The following is a 22402-nucleotide window of genomic DNA, read 5'->3' as shown; positions in this document are numbered from 1 at the left end:
GCCAAAATAAAACTGGCCTTGACAGCAGCCTGGCCTTGTGATTTGGCTTTTGAACAGAGCCTAAGATTTGAGGCCTCGTTTTAATTCCTCTGCCTTTTGTAGATTTGTTCCATGTCCATATTCTTGTTTTTGTCAGCGTGTTTCGTTTCATAATGTCGTCTCAGATTATACTCTTTCAGTACCGCCACACTTTCTCCACACAGAAGACACACAGGTTTTCCAGCTACCTTCGTGTCCGACTCCCACCTTGCTAAACCCCGGTTCTCAGTATCCACCTTCCGTTTTGCCATTTTTGATGGGTATCTGAAAGTTAATTTTACTGTGATGCACGACTGCTGTGCCAATAAATATAAATGAAGCAACTGCTCGGTGCGTCACCTTTGCAGAAAAAAAAGAAAACACGGTTCTAATAATAAATCAAGAAGGGTAAAAAACCTTCTGCGGATCTAATCATTGATCTAATCATTAGTGCGTTTCACTGTCTCCGACAGGTTCTCACCTCTCCCATGACCCCGATAGCCTTGACCTGGCGTTGGAAGTCAGAAGCATGGAAGAGCTCGTCCTGGAGCCATCTGGCGAAGCAGGTGGACATCTGAGTCTTTAGCTGATCCACGTACTCATCTCGCGGGGTCTGGAAGTTCCACTTCAACACCTGCATCACAAGTTAGATGATTATCATTAGTCAAGAACTATAAAATCAGCATTCTTATTCACATTACAAGTTATTTCTTGTTCAGCAAGAAAGGTTTTCAAAATAAATAAGAATGTTAAATAATTTGCCGGGTTAAATAAAAGGATAAAATAAAACAATATTTTCCTTTACACTTTTGCAGGGCTCCCTTGCAAAAGAGACTTTGCTCTCAATGGGACTTCAAGCTTAAATAAAGAATTAAAATGTCTTGCTCAGAAAACAGTCTTATCCTGGGCATCCAGAAAACACTGTCAGGGAGCAGATGAAACATGACTGTCCTTTACAGCAACCTCTAGCTTCCATCTCCACTGCACAATTTATTTGCTCTTTATTTAACCATAGAAGTCACATTGAGATGTACATATCTTTTTCAAGTGATTAAAGAGACACCTCCCACACTCCTTTTATCAAAAGTGAAAAGGTCAAAGGTGACGTGCCTTCAGCCCTTTCTCTTCCTTTATCCTCTGCTCCTTGCCATTGGGGACCAGGATGAAGATGACACCAGACCGGTCCTCTTCATCCTTGGCCTTCGTGACCGGGGCCTTCTTCGCAAGCACACCCTGAAGACGGGACGGGGGAGAGAGATGGGGAGGTTTACAAGACAAAGCACAGAAATATCATCATTACAAGATCCAAAGGTAGATAAAAGCTAAAGGGTTGTGCTCAGAATATGTGGTAGAGGTTAAAAAGACAGAAACATTACTACAACATGTAAAGCAATATATAAAAGCTGTAAAACTCATGTATAGCGTGGTCAGACAAAGACAAAGGTTAAGACAAGACCATCCTCTTCATAATGTAAAGAGCTTTGTGATTTCAGCCTGTAAATGAAAAAGCGCTACACATTAACTATATTTTCCACCAAAAATACAAAGATGAATATAAAGCTAGATTTAAAAGTCTTAGATATTGTGCAACGCATTGGACAGAGCGTAGTGCCTCAACACCCGACGCAAGGCTCCACCCAGTTAGTCATTCCTGAGTCACACATTAGTAGCACAGAGGTGCTTGAATCCGAACATGTACCTGCTGGCTGCTAGGCTTTCCCTTTGTAAGTCTTTTAGGACTACTGACTATCTTTATACGAGCTCGCAACAGATTCCTGCGGGGCGTTCTATTAAATGCAAAATGAAATATCAACTTCACAGAGAGAAAAGCTGGCACATTGTAGGAGTTTGGTTTCCTGAGAGCTGAATGAGACGGGACTAAAATGAGACGGTACAGAAATGAGACGGTACTGAAATTATATTTTCATAACATTGGCAAGTAAAATTCCCAGGGACTGGAGATGAACATTATCAGTCCAACTATATGTGGACCAATGCATCAAATGTAACTGCATGGTCCCTGACAAATACATTTAATACAAAAGAAAAGCTGAATAAATGCACACCTTTTTGGCTGCTCCAGGCTTGACCACTTTCTTAGACTTAGTCTCAGGCTCAGGATCGTCATCATCATAGTCATCAATGACAGGTTTAGGTTTAGACGGACCTGCACAAAAACAACAGTGGTCAGGAAGTTCTCTCTCTCCACACTAATATATATACATAAATAAAACAGACATCTTACAAGACAGGTTATGAGTCCAAGGGAGCTAGGCGGTGTCAGAGGAAAGCCCCAAGAAATTGTCAACGACTACAGCCACCCAAGTCATACACTGTCCTCTCTGCCACAGCACGGCAAGCTGTACAGGAGCGCCAAGTCTGGGACTAAAAAGCTCCTGAACAGCTTCCACTCCCAAGCCATAACACTGTTGAAAAGTTTATCAAATGGCCACCCAGACTATTTGCATTGCTCCTCCACCCCACCTTTTTTGGCACTGGCTCTATGCACACTCACTGGACTCTAACACACACACGTTCAAAATGTCCTTGTTTTTGAAAGAAAAGCTTTTTTTTTTGTTCATTAAAATAACATCAAATTGATCAGAAATACAGTATAGATATTGTTAAAGTACTAAATGACTATCATAGCTGGAAACGGCAGATTAAACTTTTTCTTTTAAACCCTCTTGGTGTTAGGGGGCGCCATTTGAATTTTTGGATAAAAAACGTTCCCGTTTTAAACAAGATATTTTGTCACGAAAAGATGCTCGACTATGCATATAATTGACAGCTTTGGAAAGAAAACACTGACGTTTCCAAAACTACAAAGATATTGTCTGTGAGTGCCACAGAACTTATGTTACAGGCGAAACCCAGAAAAAAAACATCCAACCAGGAAGTGCCGCATTTTTTGAAACCGCCTCATGCCAATGACTCCTTATATGGCTGTGAATGAGCTACGAATGAGCTTAAGTTTTCCACGTATTCCCCAAGGTGTCTACAGCACTGTGACGTCTTTTTAGGCATTTCCATTGAAGAATGGCCGTAAGGGTCCATATATAGCATGTGGTCACATGGTGTCTCCCGCAGAAAATCTTGCGTAAAATACTGGAGGTAGCCATTTTTCCAATCGCTTCTTATGAGAAACCAATTGCCTCGACGAATATATATGTTAAAAACACCTTGAGGATGGATCCTAAACAACGTTTGCAGTGTTTGTCGATATTATGGAGCAAATTTTGAAAAAAGTTTGGCGTTATAGTTGTAGCATTTTCCGGTCGATTTCTCAGCCAAGCATGATGAAGAAACGGGAGCTATTTCGCCTACAAAAATAATATTTTTGGAAAAAAGGAACATTTGCTATCTAACTGAGAGTCTCCTGAGTGAAAGCATCTGAAGTTCTTCTCATCCATCATTCAGACAGTAACGGAGAGGCAAGCCAACCTGACTTTGAAGCGGGGGCGCCGCCGCTGCTAGACTTGGCTGCGCCAGCTTTGCCAGGTGGTGGAGCAGGCTTGGCTGGCATCACTGCCCGGGCCTTCTCCAGCAGGACAGACACTGGCTCCTTGGAGGCCGGCTGCAGGGATAGGAAGACATGGACACACAGAGTCAGATGACAGAACAACAATACCCCAAGCACAGTGTCTTCTGAGTCACTACCCAATAACAATACCCCAGCCCATTGTCTTCCGAGTCACTACCCAATAACAATACCCCAGCCCCCTGTGTTCACACAGATGGCGTCATTCTAACGCGAGTGTTGCCATGAACCACTACACTATGTGAACTAAGACAATGTACTCTAGCCTCAAAATCCAGACTGAATTCAGCTCGGTTTTCCTCTATGTATTAGTAATTCAAATTATACTCTACCATCTACTGTAATTCAACTGTTTTCAAAAGCTATCCAATGAACTTGCACCTCACCATCTCTGGTAGATATATTTTAGCCAAGTTCTCTTTAATTTAGCCTGTCCTAGTCATCTCTTCCATCCATAACCCACCTTGAGTTAACCTGTCTAAGTCATCTCCTCCATGGCATAATATACCTTCAGTTTGCCAGTGGCCTTCAACATCTTCTCATAGCCCAGGTGCATCATGAAGGTGGGCAGGGCGTCCTGGGCCTTCTTCCTCACATCTCCGTTGCGGTCCTCCAGACAAATGAACAGGTAGGGCACACACAGCATCAGGTCAGAGGGCACCGTACGCATGGTGGGGAGCTTCTCTGCCAGCCAGCCCAGCACCTGGGGAGAAGGGGGTTACATGGGTTTTTCCCAAACATGGTTGGAGGTATTATGCTTCCCCTTTTTTTAACAGTCCAAATGCCCCCAATGAATCCACACAATACCCATGACACAGCCAACTAACCACATTGTCAGTACACATTATGCCAGCTACAAGAGGTAGGCTTTAACAGAGATTCTAAGAGTTGACCTGAAGGGCTATGTTTGTACCTCCTGCCTAAGGAAAGGGTTCTCCCTCTTGAGCTCTTCAGAAAGGTCCTCTCCCTCCAGCCAGTCCTTCATGCCAGTCTGTTCTACCCAGGCCTGCAGGGTTGTCATGGCAGCAGCACGCACATTGGTCTACAGGGGAGGAGGGGACACAGAGCACCAACGCCATTATTCCCTCAATCCAATACAGTGTGACAAGTGATTCTGACAACTCTACACTAGTCTATCAATGGTATGAGATTATCATGCGTGTAATATATATATGCACTATATAATACACTATCACATTAATCCTAATGTCTACCTATGCCTTTGTGCAGGTATTTTAGAGTATGATAGTCTTTACCTTACTGTCTCCCAGTACAGTGATGATGGGCATGCCCAGGCTCTTAACATATTGTTTCAGAGCTGGGCCCATCGCTACGGCTATTTGTTGAAGAATAGTCAGGGTTTGCTGGCACTGGGGAGAGACATAATTCAGTGTTAGAAGTACCTACAATATGGCAGGACATCTATAAATGATGTTTGCACTGATACTTCCAATATCCTGGAGAAAAACAGATTGCGTAGGATCTCTAAAACGTACATTTTTTTTACGTCATGGTATCTGTCAGAGCAGAGTCCATTTCTTACCAGGATCTTGTTGGAGTCGTTGAGTCGGCCCTTCAGTGCCATGGGCAGCTCTCCTATACTGGGCTGGATGAACTTGGCCTCAGAGATGACCGCTGCCACCTCATCCAGACCTTCCTTACGGATCTTCCAGTTCTTATCAGCCATCTTATCCACAATGTCTTGTGTGATCTTATCACTGACAGGAGATGAAGAAAATAGATTCATAAGGTGAAATGGCTAAACCATTTAACATCAATAGTCCAAGTACTATAGGGCTTTTCACACTGAGCCAGATGAGCCAAACCAATCCAAGCAGGACCAACATACTTGTTGAAAATGTGGAACAGTGCTGAGAAGGAGCGGTGAGGTAGTGTGTGAATTCAAACCTGACGTCAGATCTAGGTAGCAGATCCATGATGTCAGGTGCTCCTCCTCCATCCTCCTCTTGTTCGTCTGGCTCCTCACCGTCCTCCTCTGCTCCTCCTTTCTTGGTTCCTCTGAACGCAGCCGGAGGAGACTGGCCTTGCATCTGAAGAGGCAAAAGCAGCAATCTCAGTCACATTGGAAAATATATACCTGTGCATATAAACATATCTTATATGCCTTCCTGACATCAATGTCTCAGTTTAAACCATAAATAAAATATTGCGTAATTTGGTCCGATCCTCAATTAGGTTTGGGGGGGGGGTTAGAAATTTAGATTCCTGGTCTTGCAAAGTCTCCACTAGGGGTGCAAATTTCAGTCAATGTTGCTGCCGACTAACAAACGGTTACATTTTTAAAAAATAAGTCAAATGATGTGACCAACAGAAAATACTAACAGAGATGTTTCCACCCTATCAATGGCAAGGCGGGATGGCAGGTGACAAGCTTATGCCCAAAATAAGACCATAGAAATCGCACTGGGCTTATTTTGGCAAGAATGAAACCTCTCGCTTCGCTTTTTCCTCCCTGATACATACAAGCATACAAGGACTGGATATTTTTCATGAATAGCAAGTCTATCGTCTTTCAGTCAAAAAAGCTATAGCCTATTACTGAACAAGCAACTGCTGTAATGAAGCAGCTAATAAATAGAATTCACAGAAAACACAGTTCTAAAATTACACACCTAACTGCGAGCAGTTTCATGTGAGACGGAAATCTCCCGTTAGAAACGTAGAAAAGGGGGGAATCTAATAGCAACTAGTATAATGGGTTGCTAATATGACTAGGATTGTGCCTTTGGCTTCTGGACAACAAAAGTAAGTGAATATGAAATCCAATAGAACAGGAGAGAAATGCTGGTTAAAAACTTAAGGCTAGGGGGCAGTATTCGGAAGTTGGGATGACTGACGTGCCCAAAGTAAACTGCCTGTAAACTACTCAGGGCCAGAAGCTAGGATATGAATATAATTGGTAGCATTGGGTAGAAAACTCTGAAGTTTCTAAAACTATTAAAATAATGTCTGTGAGTATAACAGAACTGATATGGCAGGCAAAACCCAGATTTCTTGTTTTTGAGGTCACTCCAATTTGAGGCCATTCCAATGCTTGTCTATTGCAGTTCCTATGGCTTCCACTAGATGTCAACAGTCTTTAGAAAGGGTTTCAGGCGTGTTTTTTGAAAAATGAGTAGTTGTAGTTTTTCAAGATGGCTCTCATTTGGACTGTAGTCTTGTGGCGCGTGTGGATGAGGGCGCGCACTTCGTTATTTACCACCGATATTGAACATACAATTTAAGACTGAATGTAGTATTTTTATTTACATATTAGGGTACCTGAGGATTGATTAGAAACGTTGTTTGACTTGTTTGGACGAAGTTTACCGGTAACTTTTGGGATTCCTTTGTCTGCATGTTGAACGAGTGGAACACAATCAAACGAGCCAACTAAACTGACTTTTTTGGGATATAAAGGACTTCATTAAACAAAACGACCATTTGTTGTGTAGCTGGGACCCTTGGGATTGCAAACAGAGGAAGATCTTCAAAGGTAAGTGATTTATTTTAACGCCATTTCTGATTTTTGTGACGCCTCTGCTGATTTGGAAAATGTTTAATGCTGGTGTATGTAGAGCGCTGTCCTCAGATAATCGCATGGTATGCTTACGCCGTAAAGCCTTTTTGAAATCTGACAAAACGGATGGATTAACAAGAAGTTAAGCTTTTAAACTATGCACAACACTTTGAATTTCACACTCTGCAATTTCACCGGATGTTGTCGAGGTGGGGCTCTAGCATCCCACCCAGTCCAAAGAGGTTTTAATGGCATAAGGAAGTCTTTAGAAAATAACTGCCTGAAAGCTTCTATGGATGGATTTTCACAAGGCTATTTTACTTCAAAATAAGACGTCCAGCTCGCATTACACTACCCTACCCTGCCTCCAGCTCGCATTACACTACCCTACCCTGCCTCCAGCTCGCATTACACTACCCTACCCTGCCTCCAGCTCGCATTACACTACCCTACCCTGCCTCCAGCTCGCATTACACTACCCTACCCTGCCTCCAGCTCGCATTACACTACCCTACCCTGCCTCCAGCTCGCATTACACTACCCTACCCTGCCTCCAGCTCGCATTACACTACCCTACCCTGCCTCCAGCTCGCATTGAAAAGTGGGTGATGTGCTGATAGACTGCTTACTCTTGACTATAGCCTATGAACCCTTAAGGCAAATGGGTGCGCTTCACCAAAAGAAAAAAAGGGGGTATCGTGGACACCAAAGTTAACACGCGAATGCATTTAGAATTGTTATTTGTTGCCAATGACTGGGCTTATAAAAGCAGGTTTCACTCCAGTAACCTACAGGCTTTTTAAGGAGCTACTCTCGTGCTGACTGACAGGTGGTAGGCTATTCAGCTCCTCAAACTAGGGTCTGTATGCTGTGATAAATGAAATGCATGACGACTAACAAAAAATACATACGTACTAATTTAATTCCACAAAATTATGAAAATAACCTAGACCATTAAGCATGTATTTTCGGCAGCTAACCGATTAACATCACTCGTCTCCTCCCTTGCAAAATAAAACAGCCCCACCCCCCTGATAATTCCGGCTGTTTTTAACCAGGCTGGATATCCCCACCCCCAGTTGAACCACTGCCTTCGCCCAAACCCGATTCGTCAAAATAACCAGTGATGAAAACACAAACACTGAACTAATTCTGCTCGTTATCTCATGCAGCCTAAAGCCTGATGACAGATCGACGGTACCAGAATGTTTAAATAGTCTGTTCACAAGAGATTCATCTTATGTAGATCGAACAGATCAAAGTTGAAATAAACCTCTAGCTACCAATTTCAAAGAGAGGCCAGTCATTAGGAAGAAGGAAAAAAAGACATACATCAAATACTATATTGTTTACTTCACTCAACATACTGCTCACATGTTTTTTTCCTACCTTTTCAAACTCATCATCTATCTGTTTCAGCAGGGCAGGTTTCTCATCCTCGAAGAACATGCGCAGAGGAGCACCCATGTACAGGTACATGACTCCTAGGAGGGTGATGGCTGCTGTCCGCACCGCAGGGTTGGTCGCTCCCAACGCCGTCTTGACGTTGTTGATGAAACCCTTCACATTGATGCTGCAGGGGATACACATTATCATAAATGTTTATAACACAACGCATTTTACCTGCAGACTTGAGTTACCACAATGATTTGGTGAATTAAAATATCTAAATCATAGGACAGCGAAGGCTTTGATACTGTTATTGGTAGATGAATACACCTCCAATAATGGAAAGCAAGACTAACCCAGTAAATCCAAATTCCTTCATGGCGTTAGACAACCAGTTGAGGGTTTCAGCTTGATTTTTTGGATTCTTCTGTGCAAAAACCATGGAGACCACCTGAGGGATGAAGCACATTAGTGAACAACTACGCGATGTCCATGAAAGTCCTGGGAACGTCCTAAAAAAGGTCCTGACATGGTCCTCAGTGAAGTCCTGGGAACGTACAGGGAACTAGACAAAGGTCCGTTCTTAGAGAAAGTGGAATCATATCTATAAACCAGTAATCCTCTTTCATGTTGTCTGCCTTGGACCCTGTCCCAGTCAAATCATTACAGACCAGGCCAGGGACCGATTGAAAAAAATAAAAAAGGCCCATGACTGAAACTTAAGAGGATCTCAGTTTGATTGGTTGGGGCCAAGTTAAACTCCCTTTCATGTAAGCAAGGTTCTCCCCTCTTTAAGAAAAAATCTAAAGCCAAAACTGCTTTCAAAATATTTGCAAAAACCTCTTTCAAAAGTGTTCTCACAATTGCATTAAGAATAGTTGTGCACTGACTGCTTGTCAGTTTCCCCTCTTATGGCTCTCGCGACTTGAACCTTGAGGAATATTTACCTTGCATAGAACACACCGCAACTAGCAGACTAGGTCATCTATGGGGCTGTCTGATTTAGTTTCATTAACACCGTTACATGGCAAAGATAGTAGCACTGGAAAGTTCTAAAGTATCGGCTTTGAATGACTTTGCCACAACTACAGTAGGCTAGACACTGCTGTCTGAGTTGAGCTCCACTGTGATGTCCACTATAGACCATTTAATGATATATATCAGAACGTCATCAACAATCCTGCATGTCAAGTTCAGTGCACACATTTTAACAGAAAAATGAAATATTTGGGAATATATATTTTGTAGAACAGACGTATGACATACTAATCTCCAAACCAATCCTGGGACCCCTGTGATATTTATCTTACTTGTGTTCTTAGTCTTGTTCTTTTCATTCAAAAACAGACTAACAGAACAGCAGTGTCATAAACAAATAGTGACAACAAACCTGTTCAGCGGTCCAGGGGAGGGAGCAGGCCTCGGCAGTAGCAGTCAGGCCCTCCTTAGCTTTACCCCCACACTTCACATCTCCTATTTTATCAACCAAGCCGTCCAGCACCACGAAGGCAGACGTCTTGGAGAAGGAGCCCTTCTGTGCTATCAGACCCACAATGTGGAGCTTCATCTGCATCACCTGAACAAACCCAAGAGCCAAAAGTCAGTTAAGACAGAGCCATGTGGGTGGATCCATCTAGTGAATACGTTTTCTTTCTACACGCATCCAAAATAATGACAGGAGCTGGACAAAAACAAGGTCCAATACCAAAAAAAGGGACTGTCCACTAAAATATATACTTGTTTGTGATACTTCCATTTTATCGGTAAGTGTTTAAAGTTGGTATACTGTACCTGGAAGTTAGTCTCTTTCCAGCCTGGTTTCTTGGCCAGCATCCTGACCAGAGCCTGGCATGGCATCTCATTCTTGTCCATCTGCTCCACAGCCTGATGACAATCACATGAAAGAACATGGCATAAGAAAACAGTAAATGACGCCGCCACTTAAAGTATGTCTCTAACCTATTTACACATGTAAAGTCAGGTTAGAGCTAAAAAAAAAAAGATTAAAAGGAGGTTTATATGCCAGTTGTTGAGGCTAAAAATACATTGGAATTCAGATGACAATACCATTACGTTGTATGGAGCATGTTCATGATATGAGCAAAAGCACAGAATTAAATAGAACACAAATGTATCTTATTATTGAGGTACAGTCCATTTGGAAAGTAGGACTTCATCCACATTTTGTTACGTTACAGCCTTATTCTAAAATGGACCAAATCGTTCCCCCAATCTACACACAATACCCCATAATGACAAAGCCAAAACTATTTGTACATAACTACGGTAACTACTGTACATAGCCCATCTATAATTTAGCCCAAACAACTACCTCTTCCCCTACAGCATTCATTTATTTTGCGCCTTTGCACCACATTTCTATTTCTACTTTGCACATTCTTCACTGCAAATCTACCATTCTAGTGTTAATTGCTATATTGTATTTACTTCGCCACCATGGCCTTTTTTGCCTTTACCTCACCTCATTTGCTCACATCGTATATAGACTTATTTTCCTACTGTATGTTTGTTTTACTCCATGTGTAACTGTGTGATGTATGTGTCGAACTGCTTTGCTTTATCTTGGCCAGGTCGCAATTGTAAATGAACTTGCCTACCTGGTTAAATAAAGGTGAAATAAATCAATTGAATCCATTTTAGAATAAGGCTGTAACATAACAAAATGTGGAAAAGGGGAAGAGGTCTGAATACTTTCTGAATGCACTGTATGAGCAAAAAAAGAAGTCAAACTATACAAAGGTCAAAACTAGTTACCTTCTGAAACTCCTCCATGCTGGCCAGTCTCTCCTTCCAGTTAGCAGAGTCCAGCAGCTGCATGCAGGAGGCAGGGAGCACCGCGGCCGACTTCTCCTCACATACCTCAATCTAGAGGACACAGACAGAAGAACGCACTCAAGTTAATGAAAATAGTAAAAACTCCCTAGAAAGAAGAAACCTAGAGAGGAACCGGGGTCAGAGGGCCAGAGCCAACCATAGAGACGACTGCTTCACTCATTTTGAAACAGATCACTAAAGCATCAAAACACAACTGAGTATTCCTATGGTGAAATGGCTGCACATTACAATCTGCGAAACGTTATGAGCCAACTTACCGATAGCTCTGTCTCTATGAATTCCTTTGTTTCAGGAACTTTCTTTCCTTTGGCACTCAGAGCAGAGGCAGATTTCCCTTTCTTAGGAGGTCCACCAGACTGCAAAAATAATGAAAAACACAAAAAATATATAACTTTTAATTAATAGTAGTTGGCCACCTAATCATTGCCCGAATCCCCAATTGGCATTCATCACTCCTCACCTCTCCACCATGATAGCTGATGTATGGTGAGCGTTCCGGCACAACATTATTGCTGTGCATCACCCAACTGGTTGCTACACATTGTGGTGGAAGTGGTGACTTTCCCCACTTTACTATGCAAAGCGCTTTGAGCACCTATATAGGTGCTATATAGATGGAAAGGCGCTATATAGATGCATTATTATTACTACTACTATGGTTCCTGTGTCTCATTAGGGGCGGTGTAGTGAGCCTGGTTAACAAAACTGGTAGCCTGGGATTCACTTTGTAATGTTGTCTCAGGCCGGAGGGGATTTATATGCATTATAATTGTATAATCAATCACCCAATCACACCTTAGCTGCTGAGGCCTTCTTGGGTGGTCCAGAGGATCTAGCTGGATTCTCAGCAGGCGGTGCTACCTTTGCAGGCGGTGCTACCTTTGCAGCAGGTGCCTTCTTCTCCGCCCCTCCACCTCCTTTCTTTCCCAGCAGTTCCACTTTATCAGCACTTTCTTTAATCTGTTCATTTAGAGATGGAAGTCAGGTTATTTCATTTGTCGTCAACTCTTTAACGGCTAAACTTCAAAAGGGTACAACCTCACTCACTCATAATATAACCCTTATCCAATAAAGAACTCATGTACATTGACCTCATCTAGTCTGAAGGGGTAAACAGGATAAGGATAAGCAACACAAGATAACAATGATAAGGATACTGATAAGGAATATACATCTATATATGTATATATGAGAGAAAATGATAGACTGATACATCTTTTATATAGACTTGCCTAGGGCTGTGGCGGTCACAAAATTGTCAGCCGGTGACTGTCAAGCAAATAACTGTCGGTCTCACGGTAATTGACATAAACACATTTGGCATCTCCTGGCTTCCATACAAGCCACTGATGCAGACCTTTCGATCATCTACATTTTAAATCCATTAAATATAGCCTACACCATCACACATCCATTATTTATTTTAGGTCTAAAGAAACATGATATGAAGAAAATGTAGTCCATTTCAGAAGAACAGAATAGCATACTTTGAGTTGTCCCCATGTTAGGTCCCGATATGGCTATGACATATGGCTGTGAGCTGCACTAGTTCATTTAGCAGACATTTGCTTAGAATTCCGTGGCATTATTTTATAATTTGAAGAATACAACCAAACAAAGTTGAATTAAAATACAAAGGATATTTTCTCCTAATGATGAGGGAGTAACACATGGGGCTATTCTGTGTTTCTCCTAATGATGAGGGAGTAACACATGGGGCTATTCTGTGTTTCTCCTAATGATGAGGGAGTAACACATGGGGCTATTCTGTGTTTCTCCTAATGATGAGGGAGTAACACATGGGGCTATTCTGTGTTTCTCTAATGATGAGGGAGTAACACATGGGGCTATTCTGTGTTTCTCTAATGATGAGGAGTAACACATGGGGCTATTCTGTGTTTCCTAATGATGAGGAGTAACACTAATGATGGGGCTATTCTGTGTTTCTCCTAATGATGAGGGAGTAACACATGGGGCTATTCTGTGTTTCTCCTAATGATGAGGGAGTAACACATGGGGCTATTCTGTGTTTCTCCTAATGATGAGGGAGTAACACATGGGGCTATTCTGTGTTTCTCCTAATGATGAGGGAGTAACACATGGGGCTATTCTGTGTTTCTCCTAATGATGAGGGAGTAACACATGGGGCTATTCTGTGTTTCTCCTAATGATGAGGGAGTAACACATGGGGCTATTCTGTGTTTCTCCTAATGATGAGGGAGTAACACATGCGGCTATTCTGTGTTGAGCGGTTAACCAAAAAAGTGTGTACTCCTATATGCTTAATTTAGAGTTAGTAATTTAACTTTAGTTCTACAAATGTTGGGCTATACGTTTTGATTTAATACATTTGTAATGATGACTTGAAAAGCCGCACTTCATCAGTCTCTTCACAATTTGACAAGCACTTGATAATGCCTCGAATTTCCCAACGGCATCCCTTTGTGTGGCCATAATGCACCCTAAAAAAACTTGATGGTAGGGATGTCCTTGTCTCATCGAGCACTAGCGACTCCTGTGGCGGACCGGGCGCAGTGCACGCTAACCAGGTGCACGGTGTTTCCTCTGACACATTGGTGCGGCTGGCTTCCGGGTTGGATGCGCGCTGTGTTAAGAAGCAGTGCGGCTTGGTTGGGTTGTGTATCGGAGGACGCATGACTTTCAACCTTAGTCTCTCCTGAGCCCGTACGGGAGTTGTAGTGATGAGACAAGATAGTAACTACTAACAATTGTGGAGAAAAGGGGGTAAAATATATATTTTTTAAACTATTAGGCTATTTCATCACATTATAAGCGCAGCAATGCGCACACGGCAGGAAGCTATAAAGGGTGAATGTTCCATTAGTGGGAAAACACCATTATCAAAAGTGACTGCAAAATGCGATTATACATGTAATGCCTTTATTATAAAAGGTGCATTTTTATGGGGAAAATTATCTTCCCCAAACTTGAAACTCATGGGCTGCTTATATGCCAGTTAGGCTCTCCTTGTAAAGCGGATTAATGTGCTTAATTCTAAGATGTTATATTTGGCCACTTTGTGTTTTGCTAAGGTTTGTAATCACAACTAAAGGACTATGGACTAAGCTACGAGGTGTGCGACTGATTCGAAAAAGTTGCGCAAAAAAGGGCATTATTTCTTATGCTGGGCATCATTCACAAGTGATAATATACTGTCACCCATCAGACTATTCTTGATTTAATATTGTCAGGTTCTAATTTCATAGTGACACTATGAAAGCTTAACCAAGTTTATTCTTCCCAGAGGATCAATAAAGCTGCATTAGACAAAAACCTTTTCACACAAGCACTGATATTTAACCCTTCCTCCTAGGCCGAGTCTCCTCCTACACATCTGTACAAACATTGTATCTTTACTGCAAGGCAGGACACAGTGATACGGGCCATAAACGTTTATTTCTCCCTTAATGTGACCTAGACCCCCTTCATCAGTAATCCATGGCTCTTCCCTCCTTATCAATGCCTGCCACATGTGATCGCTTTCCCTGCACTCAGTACATTCCAAGCTTAGTTGCACACACTATATACCTTATTCCTACAGATAACCATTCACTTCTGGTGTAGACCCTCTAAACCATAGCACTCAATATTTCAATAGGATACCTGATAATTAACCTTAACCCAAGTTTAGGAGTTTAGCACCCAGAATCCATCAACATATAAGTATGAAGTTTGGATTTAGACGGGTGCATGACAATGGTCCAGTCTCCAAACAGGGGTAGCGGGAAAAAATCATGTCATCTATGCACTTAAATAGTGAATGGAGGACACTTTTCCTGTGTTTTTAAAATATTTTTTTTACTAGGCAAGTCAGTTAAGAACAAATTCTTATTTTCAATGACGGCCTAGGAACAGTGGGTTAACTGCCTGTTCAGGGGCAGAACGACAGATTTGTACCTTGTCAGCTCGGGGATTCGAACTTGCAACATTTCGGTTACTAGTCCAATGCTCTAACCACTAGGCTACCCTGCCGCGGTTCATTTTCATGCCAGCTAGGTAGGCTATACTCCTGTTGTAAAGAGAAGCAATGTGCTTAATATTGGGAAAGTTGAGAAATAAATATAGTACTCCTAGCCTATAGAAAGCTGATGGGATCCTCTTTTTAATAGAGGCCATCACTCTGTACTCACACAATTGCATAGCCTATAGAAATGTTGCACAACATGAGCTCATGGGCTCTCATGAAGTGTTAGATTAGATTTTCGAACACATTTGCATTGATGTCAGAGTGATTAGAGGGACAATAGAGTGCTGAGTACCAGGCAGTTAGCAAGTTTGGTTGGCTACTAATGACCATCAGCAGCATTACTACTTGGAGAATCATCATTACCGTGACTAAACATGACTGCCGGTGTGGCGGTAATACGTCATCGCCTCACCTTGTCAAGCTTGAGTTTATCCAGATCAGCCAGGAATGGGTTGACAGCCTTCTCACCCACCACCTTCATGGCTGTACCCAAAGCTTCATACGCAGCATCTCTCACCTCTGGGGCCGAATCATTCACTTGCTGAGAGGGTTAATCAAGAGATCAGGAGTAGGAGCATTACTCCACACACTCAATCACAAATTGGAGGACAGAGCATAATTTCAACAGAGGGCCATTTTCCCAGACACAGATAAAGGCTAGTCTTAGACTAAAAAGCATTTACAATGTTAGAGTCTTGACTAAGCATGCATTTTAGTGCAGGACAATGCTTAATCTGTGTCTGGGAAACCAGCCCTGAATTTGCCTGCTTAGTAATAGGAAATGTTCAGATACCTTGAGAAATGCAGGGCAGAAAGCTTTGAGCATGCTCTTTGGCAATGTGGCTTGGGTACAGTGGCGGAAGCTTCTGGCCAGGAACAGAGAGGCCTGTTGTTTGATGGAAGGGTTCTTATTGTCCATCACCCCCAATACATCCTCACTGATATTCTGGAGAGTTGTCTGAAAAACATGGATAGCATTGTGTCAAAAACAAGACATTGAGGGCCTCCCGAGTGGCGCAGCAATCTAAGGCAGTGCTAGCGGAGTCACTACAGATTTGGCTTCAATCCCGAGCTGTGTCGCAGCCGGGAGACCCATGAAGCTGCGTATAATTGGCCCAGCATCGTCAGGGTTAGGAAGGGTTTGGCTGTCCGGGATATCCCATTGCGCTCTAGAGACTCATGTGGCGGGCCGGGAGTGGCGGGCCGGGAGCATGCACTGACACGGTCGCCAGTTGTACGGTGTTTCCTCCGACATATTGGTGCGACTGGCTTCTGGGTTAATCAAGAAATTGAGGAACTAATCGAATTAACAACCCAAATAACACTGTAACAGTAATCCAAATGCAATCTATACGCATCTACACTGGATGAAACAGTATACTCACAGTAAGGAAGACTGCATCAATAGCCTCTTGCAAGGCCTGGACCACTTGAGGTTTCTTCTCTTTAAACTTTTCTAAAATTGTTGGCACCACCTTGAAAACATTGCGCATAACATATAAGTACTTATGTTTAGTCAGAAATCAAGATGTATAAAGAGACAATCCCTCTGCCATGAGGATAGCTAGCTAGTTAACTTACATGTCCTGCATATGTTCCAAACTTCTTCCGGAGCCCAGCAGCTAGTCCAGCCAAACATTTGGCTGCCAAGGTCACCAACATAACATTTGCATCTTTCCCAATAACCTGGAAAACAAGACAGAGTTGTTCAGTAGATTTTTCATTGTCGACCGACCTACTTCCTTGAGACACATTCCATTTCCCAGGATCCCTGGCATCTCCATGAAGCAGATATGCATGTTACTGTACCTTTTTTAGTGCTCTGACCAAGTCCCCATAGTCACCATTCTCCAATTTAGGGTTTTTAGCCAAGGTCTCCAATGCTTCTAAGGCCTCTTTCCTCTCCTGCCATTTTTTGGCCTCCTATGGTCAGAAAAAAATCAGTTGTTACAAGAAACAAAATTGCAGTGAAACTCATCATATAAAATTATTTAGACACATTCAGCATTGCATCACATCCAAAGATCCAATAGGGCCTTTCCTAAAACACAGGGGCCCAAACTTACAATTTTGTCATAGAAATCTTTAGGTAGTTTTGAGAGGATCTCCACTGGTTCCAGCAGCTCATAAGGATCAACTTGAGGTGCAGGTTCGTCATCGTCATCTCCTGAAAGAGTTTACAGACTGAGACCATCTGATATTGTAGTCCTAGACCCATCTCATTAGTAAGAGTAGTGAAGAAGAAAAAGAGACGAGGGGATATATTGGAGACGGTTTGATGTCGACGCTTCAGCAAAAAGGCCTTTCTCAAGACCAGTTTCCATCATACGTGTCTGTCAACAACACCTGGGCATTTAAAGTTCACTTTCACAAAGATGTAAAGCATTGCACAAATTCACTCTCAAACGCCATTGATAAAGAACAATTGTTCCACAAATGGAATTAAGCTGCAGGGGGTAAAAAGCAGCCTAGTCACAGATCTGACTGTGCCATCTAGCCAACATTTCCATAAAGAGTGGGCAAGATAGCACAAACACACCGCCACCCAGGCTAGGAAAAGGGGGGTGGAATAAAAAGCTTAAATGCGAACATCAAAACTAGAAAGCCTACCGTCTGCCTCATCTCCTCCAGCCGCCTGCTGCTGTTCAAACTTGGCCTTGAGGGCCTGCTGGGAGCGGAGGAAGCGACTCTGTTTAGGGGCCGTTGTTGGCAGCTTCACCCACTCCTCTTCCAGCTCTTTCAACTGTGGAAGAAAGAGGAAGATACCCAACTGTTAGACATCCCATTCATCGGTTGTTCCGGCATTTAGGGAGACTCATACTGCACATGAGCATACGGAAATTCTGGCTGCATCTCACTTTGTCTTTCCACAATTCCATGCTATAATCCTATTATTGGAGAAGGTCCAATGTCCCTCCCCACAGAACTTATTCTCCTATGCGTTTTGAGAAGGCAGAGAGGATGTGTATGAAAGTGTTCAAAAGTGTCATCACACCTGAACAGAGTTGATGCCCTGGAGAGGAGGTCGCAGAGCATCCCGGATCCATTTATAGATCTCTACTGAGAGTAGTTTGGCCTCATCTCGGACTGCCTTTTCTCTCGACTCAAACTGTTTGGGCAAAACTTTCACCACTGGCTTCAGGGTAATAATCTTGGAACCAAATTCACTGGAAATAAAAGAAAAAAAATAATGTTACATTTCAGAATTTAGGCCCATGTATGTAATGAAAATAGCAATGGTAAAAAAAATAGAATTAATTGGTTGGAGAAATCTCTAGGAAAACTAAGAAATTGAACAACTCACCTAAGTGCTTTCCTTAAAGTTTCAATACAGGTGACAACAATCTTAGGGTTTTTGTTATCGAGGCCTTTGATGAGCTCGTCCTGAACCACCTCAGCCCTCTCGATCTCTATGTACATGAGGCAGATGTCGGAGCCCAGCTCTTTGGCCCTGGCTTTAGGCTGGTTAAACACTTTACTGACCACTCCAGACACCACCTCTCCTGATGTTCTGGAACACAAGCACAATACAGAGAAGAATACTTAGCCAACCATTCAAATACAAGTTGTTGAAATTATGTAAAAGGTGGGATACATACTGTGTAGTGTACATCATATAACAAGGGTTTGTGGAAACAATATTTGATATTAGATACTATTGTAGAATAAAAGTGATTGTTTTTGTATATATAATACCATGTTGTTCATAACCAGAAGCTGTCCAGGGGGTGTAAGAGGTCATCTGGAAATACCACCTTTTAGCTAAACTCAGTATCTACCAGTCATTCAATAGTGTAATCCTTGCCCAATAGGCTGCACACAATAGACGGCTATGATGTCAGACTGACTAACGCCATAAATAAATATCAGACAGGCATCACATTTCTCCTGACTGTGTTGCAGTTTACTGGAGCTTTCCACAACAAGCCCATATTCAAAAAAAGAGAGCAGCACCTATAACACAAACAGAAAGCTTTCACTGGGAGACTGTTGTTATATTCACCCAAATAATTACGATGAGTCATGTATTATAATTCTATGAAATCACCTAACCTGTAGACCCAGGTTATACGTTAGGCCTATTAATTCATTCTTTAAACAGTGTTTACATCAGGAGATATTCAAGTAGCCTGAAGACTGAAAACAAGTTAGGTATTACTTATTTTTACACAGTACAGTCTGTGTAGTCAGATGACAGATGTATGTTTAATACTTACTTGCCAGCCAAATGAGCATTCTCAACATAAGCAAGTGCTGCCTCGAGACCCTTGAGCTGGGCCACAGCATTTGAGTCTGTCACAAACTTCTTAAGCAGGCCCAGGTATTTGCCCCATTCTGGGCTCTTCTCGTCCTCTATACGCTGGAAGAGCTTCAGGGCTTCTTCATAGCCATTTAGTCTGGCCTTCCATACCTTGGTTGGGATGAAGCAGGAGAATAGTGAGAATTGTGAGGAGAGGGAGTCAAGGTCATTTCGAGTTTATAACTAAGGGATAGGGTGATGTGATCCAGATTCTAGTTGGAATGGCAGGGTAGAGAAACAAATTTAAAATGGGCCTTCTTTGAATGTTATATTAGGCTGTTGATTGGCCTAGCATATAATCTATTGTGATTGAAGCAGTCAGTAAGGGGTTTCGATCAATTGAGAGAAACTCTGAAGAGGGATTAGAAACTATAAATCATAAGCGTTACTGGGTTTTAAGTTATCCTTTTGGAAGAAGCCAATAAACCTTCTCCAGTCTAGCTCTATGCTGCTGGAAATACAGTCTAAATTAGATTAGATGTTTTGTGGGGAAAAACATGTTCAATAAAAGCTGCTCTATAAATGATTTTACAATAAGAATACTGAGTGTGCTATTGGATAACATTTTATGAAACAAAACCACAGCTGCTGAAATGCATCCAGCAAGGATTCAACACTGATGAAAGTCAGGTTTGCTTTATAGTGTGTGTGTGTGTAAGGGGTAATCACCTTGTGTTCACACTTCTGGTCGATGGGCAACTTCATCCACTCACTGTCGTCACCCATGATGACCTCTGTGTGTTTGCCTTAGGCCTTACAAATTCAACTGTAATGGAAATATGAAAACAAAGTGAGTCACCATTTTTTATGTGACATCTATTTTAAGTAGGAATGGGTGCTGGTATGTCAATAGTGCAGTCATTTCCATAGTTATCATACCAATGTGAAATTAGAAAACATGATGCAATGTATTCATGAAAGCATCAGTATGATACTCTGGCCTACACCACTAGCACTTGTGTACAAAGTGCAGACATAATTCAGTAGAACCATTAGCTTGCCTAACGCAATGTCTGAGCAGAGATCTAAAGACAAAACGTAGCCATTACAATACCCCGCTAGTTGTGGTTAAAATGGCTGTGCTACAGCTCTATTTGAAAGGACAAACCATGCGATTCTCCCCTAATGCATTCTCAGGAGAGAGGCTGCCTTGTCAGATTTCATATTGATCCATGCAGTTTGGGGTAAACAGCTTTAAACACATGAAGTGCATATTTCGTCAACAATATGTTAGTCATCTAACGTTAGTTATCTAACTAACGTTAGCTAGCCAAATTAGTTACTTGCAAACAACCTATATGGTTTTATTTGCAAATAGCTGAGCGATATGTAAAGATTTGCCAAAAAACATGTCAACAGTCTGGCAAGCTATGATATGGCAGACTGGCTGGCTGGGGTGAGTTCAATATTTTGGCTGGGTACAGTTAGATGGCTTAGCTACACTCACTAACTAGTTAAGTTAGCTACATTAGTTAACTGCGAGTCTGCGACACTAGCAAACATCGATTGAACTAGTTAGCAAAGTAATGCCAAACAGTGTGTTCAATGATAATACAATAAACACATGCATGGCATGTTGGAAAGGGCTTAATCTTAAACACAATCTCAATAGGTTAACTAGCGTTAGGCTAATGATAAACATTCCTGACAAAACCTCGCCCGCATCTAGTCTAGTTATGTTCGGGTAACATAACGAGATATATATATATACACACTTCAGAATCAAGGAGCACAGTTAAGCATCAATGCACAGATAGCATCGTTAGTTAGCTAACTAAGACTGTTCTAGCAAACGTCAGCTGACATCAACTGAAGCTAGCTAATAATGGCTAGCAACAGTAGCAACTTAGCTGGATGCGCCTGTCAACACGCCCAAAACCCAACCAACCATTTGGACTATTTACAACGATACTTTCTCACCAACCAGTATAACGTGGAGTAAAATATAAGGCATGATGACATTGTATTAAGCTGGCATATGCACACAATAAGACTCAGTATTGTCTGCCACAAAGCTAATCCATCCGCGCACCACAGGGCCCAGAAATCGCAGAACAATAATGTCGAAGTCTGATGGAAAACGCGGGCTCGCCTCTCAGTATGTAATAGCTAACACGCAAAACAATGAATAAAGGCCTTTTGGTTACCTGGGGGTTCTTTCTGGTAGGCAAAATGGCATTAGCTAGCTAACGTTAAATAGATAGAGACGATATTTGATCATTACTCTCTGCGATATTTGAAACGCCTCCAAGGGCGGAGAGTCAGAGGGAGCTCCACAGAGAGGGGCACCGCCTCAAGCAGTCACCCTACGTCATTGCCAGTTAAACATTTAAACATGGCAACATTCAATCACAAGTATTCTGATGCCAATTCCTGCTCATAGAGCAAATTGCATATCTGCATATTAGCACAAGGCATATGCATTAACATAATGTGAGCCCTGAAACTGTAAAGGTACAGACAGACAGCATAATCATGGTCTATTCTATTTCATCCCCAGTGCTTGAGGGTTAATGAATCAGTCCTCACTGTCTGCCCCGAGGTGAGCTTGGTGCTCTCTCTATTGTCTTCAGTCCACCCCTGTCCTTTCCTTTCTCTGCCTTGTCTGCCTTCTGCTGCTTGCCCTGGCCTTGATCTCTGCCTACAGTACACATATTTCACTCATTTTTATTTATTTATTTTATTTCACCTTTATTTAACCAGGTAGGCAAGTTGAGAACAAGTTCTCATTTACAATTGCGACCTGGCCAAGATAAAGCAAAGCAGTTCGACACATACAACGACACAGAG

The 22402-nt window shown here is 42.2% G+C and overlaps 1 protein-coding gene across 4 annotated transcripts in view; it reads right to left on the bottom strand.

Moving 5' to 3' along the window:
* The window catches only part of LOC115115578 (cytoskeleton-associated protein 5-A-like), a 36581-nt gene extending 14697 nt beyond the window's left edge, over positions 1–21884 (bottom strand). For 2 of the 4 annotated variants that reach the window (XM_065022355.1, XM_065022354.1), the window contains exons 1-28: positions 21760–21884; positions 20282–20378; positions 19530–19723; positions 18617–18823; positions 18308–18479; positions 17923–18055; positions 17379–17479; positions 17122–17235; positions 16894–16998; positions 16698–16787; positions 16106–16270; positions 15725–15853; positions 12120–12284; positions 11582–11680; positions 11244–11354; positions 10260–10352; positions 9859–10044; positions 8825–8919; positions 8469–8652; positions 5468–5610; positions 5103–5277; positions 4816–4929; positions 4473–4601; positions 4068–4262; positions 3463–3595; positions 2085–2185; positions 1129–1251; positions 500–652 (exon numbers count right to left, since the gene is read on the bottom strand). In XM_065022355.1, coding sequence (XP_064878427.1) covers positions 500–652; positions 1129–1251; positions 2085–2185; positions 3463–3595; positions 4068–4262; positions 4473–4601; positions 4816–4929; positions 5103–5277; positions 5468–5610; positions 8469–8652; positions 8825–8919; positions 9859–10044; positions 10260–10352; positions 11244–11354; positions 11582–11680; positions 12120–12284; positions 15725–15853; positions 16106–16270; positions 16698–16787; positions 16894–16998; positions 17122–17235; positions 17379–17479; positions 17923–18055; positions 18308–18479; positions 18617–18823; positions 19530–19723; positions 20282–20338 — 3666 coding nt within the window. In that variant the 5' untranslated portion in view covers positions 20339–20378; positions 21760–21884. The remainder of the gene's footprint in view (positions 1–499; positions 653–1128; positions 1252–2084; positions 2186–3462; positions 3596–4067; positions 4263–4472; positions 4602–4815; positions 4930–5102; positions 5278–5467; positions 5611–8468; positions 8653–8824; positions 8920–9858; positions 10045–10259; positions 10353–11243; positions 11355–11581; positions 11681–12119; positions 12285–15724; positions 15854–16105; positions 16271–16697; positions 16788–16893; positions 16999–17121; positions 17236–17378; positions 17480–17922; positions 18056–18307; positions 18480–18616; positions 18824–19529; positions 19724–20281; positions 20379–21759) is intronic. The other 2 variants (XM_029644059.2, XM_029644060.2) reach the window with 1 other exon arrangement.
* Positions 21885–22402: the final 518 nt, after the last annotated feature.

The sequence above is a fragment of the Oncorhynchus nerka genome, linkage group LG9a (assembly GCF_034236695.1).
Source record: "Oncorhynchus nerka isolate Pitt River linkage group LG9a, Oner_Uvic_2.0, whole genome shotgun sequence".
NCBI classification, from domain to species: domain Eukaryota; kingdom Metazoa; phylum Chordata; class Actinopteri; order Salmoniformes; family Salmonidae; genus Oncorhynchus; species Oncorhynchus nerka.
Note: the sequence above shows the minus strand (reverse complement) of the source record. Positions and strands in the feature narration are given on the sequence as shown.